At 39.7% G+C, this 10,000-nt stretch overlaps 2 protein-coding genes across 3 annotated transcripts in view; one reads left to right on the forward strand and one right to left on the reverse strand.

The window, feature by feature from the left end:
• Positions 1-5,443, forward strand: part of LOC138000671 (histone deacetylase 11-like) — a 35,001-nt gene extending 29,558 nt beyond the window's left edge. For both annotated transcript variants that reach the window (XM_068847235.1, XM_068847237.1), the window contains exon 14: positions 3,445-5,443. In XM_068847235.1, the coding sequence (XP_068703336.1) occupies positions 3,445-3,506 (62 nt within the window). In that variant the 3' untranslated portion in view covers positions 3,507-5,443. The remainder of the gene's footprint in view (positions 1-3,444) is intronic.
• Positions 5,444-6,145: 702 nt separating this feature from the next.
• The window catches only part of LOC138000670 (RIB43A-like with coiled-coils protein 2), a 12,962-nt gene continuing 9,107 nt past the window's right edge, over positions 6,146-10,000 (reverse strand). The window contains exon 6 of the mRNA XM_068847234.1: positions 6,146-6,523. Coding sequence (XP_068703335.1) covers positions 6,442-6,523 — 82 coding nt within the window. The 3' untranslated portion in view covers positions 6,146-6,441. The remainder of the gene's footprint in view (positions 6,524-10,000) is intronic.

Raw genomic sequence — 10,000 nt, forward strand, 5'->3', positions numbered from 1 at the left:
GTATGGTGGTAAAAGTAAAAGTAGCCTACGTGGCTGGCGGTAGCGTTGGAGGCAAATTAACTGGCGGCGAATGGAAACAGCGCCCCGCCCCATTCTCCGCGCCAACAATACCGCTGGCTACGCAGGCTATTAAAGTAAAGTAGGGGTGCGTACCATTTAGCGAAATAATCCGGATGGAATGATCGTTGCATGAAGGTAATTATTGACCTACCCGACATATGTACCCAATCTTGTGAGAAAGGGCCTGGAACGATTCTCGCAAATGATAAGGGCATTTCCCGAACAGGCCTTATCACGGTTTTGACCGCCATTTTGACGGGTAGGCAAAGCGAAAGAATTTGTAGTGTTTATATTGGGATCCGATGTCAAATAATTTTCGTTAAACGCTAGTTCTGAAAAACTTATGAATTGAGAACTGAAGGTACAGGGCAAAAGATTATACAGACCTAATTTTAGGCGCTAAACGTTTGCAGAAGTTGCCCGGCAGCGTTTTCAATTTTTCCATATATTTTTCTCTAATTTTTCCCGCGAATTTTCAGTAACAATTACACAGACAATGTATGGAAAAATCGAAAACGCTACCACGCAGCTTTTAACGAAGGCTAGTCCCTAAGAATTGGTCTGTATAATCTTTAACCCTGTAAGTTCAGTTCGCGATTCATAAGTTTTTTAGAACTAGCGTTTAACGAAAATTATTTGACATCGGATCCCCAAATAAATACTACAAATTCTTTACGCTTTGCCAACCCGTCAAAATGGCGGTCAAAACCGTGATAAGGCCTATTGCATTCCAAACGGAAAAAGAGGACTACCTCTGGAGGTTGTCCACAATTTCCGAAAATATTCTCTGGAAAATTATTTTTCCATTTGACCTCAAACCGAAATTTCCAGAGTTTTGGATAAATGGTAAGCACGCCTAGATCGGACATCACGTGAGAGAGTTTTACGTGAAGTCAAGGGTGACATTAATTCCGGAATGAATACTGAGAAGAAAGGCCTTTCAAATGCTGAGAAGATGGAGGGAACAAAAACATTAAGAAAAAGAAAGCTTCGGACAAAAAGTACTATGAGCAGAATCGTGAACGTAAAATTGCCAAAGTCAAAGAGAATCGAGAACTGAAGTAAGGTTGTCTGAACAAAGTAACGACAAGAGCGGCACACAGATCTCAACAGAAAAAAGAAGTGAAATCTAACGAAAGAAAACGAAGGCAAGAAAAACACGTTGCAGCCGAGGAAAGAAAAAATAAAATTCGTGAGTAAACACGGGAGAGGGTAAAGCGATTCAGAGAAAAACGGAGAGAAGAGATTTGAGAAGTCGGCAATATTGAAGATGAAACGTGAACGCGCGTCCAGCCACACTTTCGTTTCCGAACCGGATGGCAACATCTAGAGCCCTCTGCTGCGTTTATCTTAATGATAACTTCATCACCCCAGCAGCCTCTACATCTCTGTCACGATCTAAAGCAGTTTGTCTGGCTCGTAGGTTTTTGTTATGTGCCTTCCGGAGGTGATGAGAGTTTTGCCAGGCACAGACCAGGGAGAACCCTATTAGGAGCTTAAGGGAAGCATTTTCACGAGAAACCGCAGCTGTTACTGCCTTGACTGTATTGGTGGCAAAGAGGAAAACTGCAGCAACTAAGAGAAGATGGATGACTGGTAGGAAGTTAAGCTGGAAAAAGAGACATCTTTCGCAACAATCGGACAAGCTCTTGAGGCATCTGAAGCATCTCTACTTGACAATGCAGTCAAGGTTGCAGGTCTTGCTACCAAAGATAACACACTTGCCATTGCAGCAGCAGTATTGATCCCGATCATGAGAAGTGATGGTGAAGATGACTATGAGTCCGCCTTGTACGGAGTCACTTCAGGGCTTGAGGGTCACTTTTTTTTGTGTTTCAAAATGATTTGAAGTAGGCGTCAGTCTCTGTAGAAGTAGCTGGACATTGACATTTGAGGGGCCGCAAGGCCCCTCACCCTGGGGGGGTCTGGAGGCACACCCCAGAAAATTTTGAAATCTAGAGGCTCGGGAAATGCTATTTTTAGCGATCTAGCATCAAAAGCAGTATGATTCACTTTTGCTGGGCACCATGCGAAAACCACAATCTGGACATCCATTGTCCATCTATTATGGCTTATTTACATACACAGACAGCAAGATTTGCATTTTCTAACAACTTTCATTTCATTAGGAAGCTTTCTCTATCAAATCAGTCGACCATAGCTTATTGAAGAATCAATAAGTAAAGTATAAAACAACGTTGTAATCGTAATGGTAGAATGAACAATAATAAAGTCTGGCAACTACTTAAGTGGTTTAATGCATATTGGCCGAAATTCTTCACCTACCTGAGTATCGTCACTTTTTTGAGTCCAAAAGAAGAAAAAGAGTGTTTACAGTGCTAATACTTGTTTGATGCTTCCATTTCTCTGCCATGGTGCATAGTTCAGCTTTAACTTAAGTGTGCTATTAAAATCGCGGCACACGCAAACGAGGTTGGGCAGGCCACTTCTTTTCAATTCAAGGTTGCAACAAACACGTGTGGATGCAAAAGCACAAAATATATAACTAAGCTTTCCTTTTTAAGAAGCTTTCTTTCTATTACATGCTGCAAAATTGAGTGACTGTGTAGTTACTGTGCCATCTTAAAGATATAATGGATAAGAAGCAACGTCGAGATTGTCAGTCACGAGCTGGGGCCAGTTGCTCAAAGCCTGGTGAGCGCTAACCGTTGGTTAAGAGTTATCAAAACCTATAGGTTTCCATGGCATTTAACGCTGGTTAGCGCTAACCGTGCTTCGAGCAAGCCGGGCGTGATCGCTACAACCAGAGTAATGGGCGATATGTAATGAAGTAGCCGGCGGAACTCCAGCGGTTGCCGGCTTGTATTGAAAACCCAGCTTAGATATGAGTAGTGGGAGAAGAACAAGACAACCTTTGTGCTTACTGGTATTGTATGGATGCAGCAAACTGCAGAAGAGAAGAAAATTAATAATCTTTATGCCATAAGTACATTTACCAAGTGTGTCTAGGATGTCAATAAATTACCTTATATCCGGGTTGTAATTATAGTAGTTTGGGGATATTTTACAGATATTTTTCATGAAAATGTCTGTGTTTCATCACTGATGTACATTAATTTTGTACAAGTCAGTCTTTCTTGTTACCTTCATTTTAGTGGTCAATTGCTGGCATGTAAAATTCATAATGTTTTAATTTTTCACAAGTTGCTCCCGAAAAATCAAAAGATAGTGCAATACTCACAGTAATCATCAGCATTTAAGGTTATCTCCCTTCAGTTAGGTCTGTTGTTACAGTGTACCATTACATAGAACGAACCATTCGTCCACAAGTTCTTGTCTGTTATTACCACAATCCGTATTTCACAAAGATTTTTTTAAAGAAAGTGTAATTGTTAAAAGCGATATCTCTTAATCCTTTCCTAGGGCCAAGAGGGATGAAGGAGAGAACAGACAAGCAGACCACATACAACACATTCCAGCAATGACAGACTTAAACTTACAAAATTGTACATAATAATAATTTTCAAGCATTTGTGGTAATGACCACTGTTGCATACTAAAAGTAGAAGAATTAAATATTTTTAAAATGTGGCCCCTGTCACTAGAGGATGAAGTTGATCCATTCAGCACTGGGGAATGTGCTTTTGGCCTTGGGCCTTGTCAAGAAAGTAAACTGAATTTCCAACATTGTAATACAGGGCTGCCTGCAAGCACAAAGTGATATCAAATCCATAGACTGACATTGGTAGTCAAGATTAAGGTACAAGTTATGTAACCAAAATATTTTCAAAAAACGTAGTTCATCATGTTCAAATGCAACTTCTTGTTTTGGAACAGAAAAGAAGTTCTTAAAGTATTTAATAATTCTTATTAGTCTTTTAATGACTTAATTAAGACTATAAAGTATGTTATGCCTAAAACCTAAAGAATGCAACTTAAAGGTGGCCCAAACCATTTTAAACAATAATTTCCAGAGACTGTTTTGAAGGTGTTGAAGCAGGTTTGAGCCTCCATAATGTCATTGGTCATAAAATTGATTTTAAACTATAAAAATATGGTTCACATACACCCCAGGAATTTAATGTTGGCCATCGTTGCATAAAAACAAAATTATGATCATCGATCAGTATTCAGGGACCCAAGTAATTCTCTCTACTTGTCCTCAAGTCTATAATTGCTTGTGATTTGTCAGGTTTGGTGATGATCCCTAGTAGATGGGTTTTTGACTCTAAACCCGGCTGTCCCTTTAAATTTTCATTGAACATGATTTCATTTTTATTCATCATTAATGTTTGTTTTTGTTTTTATTTCATTTTTTTATTTTTTCAACTTTTTCAATAATGAGAAATTTATTAGAATTTTAACAGAAAATTCTAGAGATTAACAACCCTGCTTTTTCAAGTTGGGTTTTAATGAACTTGCATTCCTTGCTGAAAGTCGTGGACGCAATATCACCAAACACTAAATACCTTGTGATTTCCCTTGATACCTTGCCTTTGGGTTTGGACAGTATATAAAAAGCCACTTAGTTTGTTTTTATCTTTAAATTAGTCACCGCACTCAAGTAACTTGCTTGAAGATTGGTTAGCGTTAATCATTGGCTAAGTAGTATCAAAATCTCTGCCAATCTTCTAGTAACCTGGGCGTAGTGTAGATTCGAATTCTTAAATTTCAACTACATTGGCTGGACATTTTCATCATACATCATTCTCGTTCCCAGGTCCCATCGCTTCTCTTAGCTGGTGGGGCCTTCGCATGAGAAAACAAAGGGCTCTGGAGACAGGATCTGCAGTCTCAGATTCTAGGACCTCCAGAGTTCATGCATATCATGAGTCATCAGTAGTACTACATATACGGATGCTCACTCAGAAGGATTACCAGGAACATTCGAAGAGTCTCTATGTCAAGCTTTAAGTGCCCTCAACTTAGAGAATGTGTCCTTTTATGTTGAACAGAAAGAAGCAATAAGTAATATCGTAATTTCAAACAAAGACACTCTGATCATTTTACTGTGCCACGTCAGCCATTTTTACTTCTGCCAAATTGAAGATTTTATTGTTCGCTAGCTAACCAATGGAAAAAAATTGAACTTCCTGTCTCCAGAGCCCTTTGTTATCTCGTGCAAAAGCCCTTCCGGCTAAGGGAAACGATAAATTTAGAATGATCGTAAGTTGTAAATGACCTGTAAATGCATAGTTAAGGCGTTATGTAGCTTCAAAATGGACAAAATTATGTCCAAATCCATAAAAAACATTAGACAAGTGTAAACTAGTCTTGGATTTTAGTTTAAAAACAACTTGATCATTTTAGTGAGGACAGATTAACCCAGATCAAAATAAATTGTCCTTGTTCTGAGATGTCTAGTATACTGAAGAAAGAACTATATAATATTATATGTAATAATAAATTATTATTTACACAATGTCTTGTTGTCCCTTTACACATATTATTGCCATTGTACATGCTACACTGTACAAGTTAGCATCCCTTGAACCCTGGTTAATGTAACAGTTTCTACATGTACATGTAGCAAGTATTTCTAATCATTGCCACTTTAAAATGAGCTTTTAATACTGCCCTCTCATGTTTGCAAATTGTTTAAAATTTCTTACCGCAAATAATATGCCCACGAGTTTAACAAATTCTGCATATGAAAACACCAGCTTGTAGTGAGGTTGTAACGGATCATAATTTTTTTGGCCCAATTCAAGTAAGTGGCTTAAGTCATCTCTGTACTCAGCAAATAATAAGACCCTGCCAAGGGAGGGGGAGGGGAGGGGGGTTCTGCTTGTGTTGGTGCGTTGTCAATGGAGGGGGAGGAGAGGGGGGTTCTACAAGGTTGCTTGTCTCAATTTCAAAAGGTCTTGTGTTGGTGCGTTGTCAATGTTTCACGTTGCTGTCAGAAGTTAAAGGAAATTTAAAGAAAGGATGTCATTTGTTGCGGTTTCATTGTACGTGCTGTAACAGTTGCTACTTTTTAGGCAAAGTTGCATGCTTGTCTGAATTTACCTTGGCAGATCCTCAATAATGATATCCCCATTGCTTTCAACCTCATAACAATTAAGGGACCTCAAAAAGTGAGGACTAACTACGACAAAACAAATACTTATTACAACACACCGCATGGTTTCATTAAAATTATTTTAATTGATGAAAAGATACTGACAGATGCATCTACGGTGCTATCTGTTGAAATTCCCATGAATAAAAAATTAACGACTGCCTTGAAAAGAAGAAACGTATGACAGAAGCTCTCTTAATGATTGTTTGGCCTGATACTTCAGAGCACCAAAGTTTAATGGACATCTAATAGCATCAAAGTTATGAAACAGTATTATTTTTTTATTTATTTCTGCTCGTTGTCTTAAAAATTCTCAACATTTCTTGAAAGTCCACTTCTAATAACCAAAGATCTATTCTTCATCTACTTGTTGTGTTGAACTGCATAAAATAGCCAGCTGTAGGATTGTTGGTATAAACTTCTTTGTCAAGGTATTCAAGTCTGAAAGAAAAAGTTACATTTCAGTGATATTCAGTTTAATTTTTAATTGTTTACTGCACAGAGATAAACAGTAAATTATGACCCCTCACGCGAAAACGTTTCTTAAAGTCCCTGTTACACTGTGAAATGTTTCGTGCAAGTTGCACGAAAGATTTCACAGTGTAACATACCCTGCAACGGCCAAAATCGTTGCGAGACAAGTTGCAAGAGCCGTTGCCGAAAGTAGAATTAAGTTATACTTTTCGTGCAACTTGTCTCGCCACAATGTCGCCAAAACATTGCGAGACAAGTTGCCCGAAACATTTCACAGTGTCACAGCGCCTTAAGGTATCCGTGCAAACGGCCAAACGCACAGCAGGTGGACAGATAAAAACGGATAGGAAAGTCGTTCTCATGGCAGCTGTCACGGGTGGCGTGAACTATCGAACGACCAGAGAAAATTTTGCACGGATGAACTCTTAAAAACGGTAAGGTTGCAAGACTGAACGGCCGGGCAAGTTTTGGCGACGAACCAGGTTGAACGGCATTGAAAATTACGAACGACACACCATAAAGAGTTACACGGGTTAAGGCCGGTTTACACGGTACGATTTGTCGGCCCGATCTGTCGCCCCGACAGTGTCGGGGCGCGAATCGTACGTGTATTTTGACACCCGATCTTAAGGCCGATTCGTGAAAACGAAATCGGCCCGATTCAGAAAATCTGTTGCAGTGCAACAGATTTTTGTCGAGTCGGGCCGACACTTTCAAAGAAGCCGACATGTCAATCAAAACTTTGAGAAAAGAGCATGCGTACCAAACAGAAGCAATCAAAATGGCGGACATGAAGACTCTGAAGAGGCCAAAGTCACGCAGTTTCCAAGAGAAAGAAATCTCCCTGCTGATAGCGGAATGGATTAAATATTCCTGTCTATATGACAAGGGGAATAAAGAGTATCATGGCAAGAACAAAAGAGAGATTGCGAGAACGCATGTAGCCAAATCACTGAACGAACAACTTGGATATGACATAAGTTGGTGAAAAGCCCCGGCTTCGGTCCGGTGCTAATTTTTCTCCCAAGCACATCGTGTTTTCCTTCTTCCTCTCTTTTTGATTCTTAATAATGCTGCAGCAAGTAACAGTAATGACGTTGTTTATGCTGCTGTTGATGAATAAAGCGACCAAAAACCGTTGTGCTCGTCAGCCATTTTGTTTTCACCGTAGCATTCACTACGCATGCGGAGTAAAACACCGCTTTAAAAAAGAATGAGGGCTACTAGACATTCTTCACGTCGGGACTGACGTCGGGCCTTAAGATCGGGTGTCAAAATACACGTAAGATTCGCGCCCCGACACTGTCGGGCCGACAGATCGGGGCGACAAATCGTAGCGTGTAAACCGGCCTTTATTGAAATATAGCGATCGAAAACATCGCAGACTTTCGTCTCAATATCACGTTGTTAAAGCATTTTATATACAATATTTCCTGGCGCTTTAGATCGAGATTGCTAAAAGACATTCATTTATCGGCCCGAATGCGTAGTTCAGTCCAGCGCAACACGACTCCTGACTCCCGACAGAAATTTGCATAAAATGGTCGGTGAATGTCAAGTAGTTTTCTCAAACCTTTCTTTTTGCGCCAGCCCCATGAACGTATTAATGAGAAAAGGACTAAAACTATATTGTTTAGAAACCCACGAATTATTGTCAAATCTTGCAGAAGACTTGTCAGAATTCACTTCACACTTCTTTTGGCGTCCGCCGACAGAAAATCCGCTAGTGTGCGGCGACCTTTTGATGTCATTCTCAGTTGCAAAAAAAAAAATTCTTTAAATTGTACGGGGATAAAGATGAGAAATGCGTCGCTAATAGTTCTTGTTTTAAAGTCCTTCATTTCCTCTTTCACTGTGAATAGGATAATTACGATAATTGCATAGATTTTATCCGGTGGACGCAGTAGAATATTTAACTTTGGCGTCGAAAGCCATTGTAACGCGAACGAATGGCGTTTTAGTGGATCTTTGAACAAAATATACCCTTACGGAGGTCATGAACAAGACAGGAGGTGAAAACAAAATATCTGGAATCGTCAAAGCGACCCGGGGGGGGGGGGGGGGCACTCCCATATAAAAAGGGGAGGGATGCTCGTCGGAAAGGAGACCAACCTGGGCGTGGTCCAGGCTTTTTTTGACCCCTAAGAGAAGCCATATTAAAACACAGAGAAATAAAAAATACAGTGACTTTTAATGATGGCAAAGAAATTATCATCTAATACTTTCATTTACGTGAAGAAATATAAAAGGAAATATAAAAGTGTTAATATGCACTTTTATATTTCTTCGCGGGCAAACCCAAACGAGACCTTCACGGCTACACATGAGTACGTTTTTCCCAGAACACTCTAAGTGAGACCAAAATCCGAAATTTACACCCCTAAGAGAGACGTCGAGCATCCCTCCCTTTTTTTATATTGGAGTCCTCCCCGGGCAATGCAACAAGTAATGGTCTTCGACGACAATTGCTTCTTTCGCCGTCTGATGTCACAAAGTGAGGTTTGTTTCTAACTTTACTTGGCTAACGCTGATGTTATGTACAACATTGAAACCAAATGGCAAATTCTGCATGGGTTTAACAAACATTGGAAGGATTTGAACGCCTTGAGTGCATTCATGCTTTTTGATCAACTTTGCACAGTCTTCAGGTAAAAAAATAATTGCAAATGTGACAGCCAAGAATTATTTAAAAGAAACCTTGTTGTCTATTTTGTGCTTCATTAGTCAAGAAAAAGGTTCTTCAGGAAAGAGTTTGATCCTGAAATTTTGCTTTATTGCGTTTGGTAATTTGACATGACTCGGTCTCTTGTTTTCACGCACGCAATGAAATAGGAAGAGTTTCTTGCCTCTACAAGCAATTATGTTGTTTGTTTCAACAATTTTTTCGCTGGAAAAGGTTTTTGTGAGAATTCCAGCCTTTGTGAATTCATCATGAGTACTTTTCGAGCTTCACAAATTTGCATACGTGGGTTGAAATGTGATACGGGAGGATTTTTGTGGTAGTGCACTGTAAGCAGCGCGTGCATAAGTCACGAAAATAAGCAGGTTTGTTGGAAGCGTGCCTCAGTTTCAACAAAATGAGCCCCCAAATCAGCAAAAAATTGTGACGCTGATGACTAATAAAGTAGCTGCCGCCGGATAGGGCTTCACTTCACTGAGCTTTTGTATTACAAAGCTGTCAGACGCTTAAAATTGTGAAGGAACTAGAAAATGATCAACATGTCAGCCTAGAAGCCAATGTTTCTCGATTCCCTTTTACTTTCTTCAATCCTTCTGGGTTAAGTACTTTGCTGGCAACCACATGTCTTCTCAGGGGGCTATTTACTTAAGACTTCTACCATGGCACTACAATGATATACAATACCAAAACAATATCGTGTACTATTAGAGCTACATATTGCGCACAGATAACTTGAATCTCCTGGAAGACAAAACGCAGCTCAG

Source organism: Montipora foliosa, chromosome 4 (genome assembly GCF_036669935.1).
Source record: "Montipora foliosa isolate CH-2021 chromosome 4, ASM3666993v2, whole genome shotgun sequence".
NCBI classification, from domain to species: domain Eukaryota; kingdom Metazoa; phylum Cnidaria; class Anthozoa; order Scleractinia; family Acroporidae; genus Montipora; species Montipora foliosa.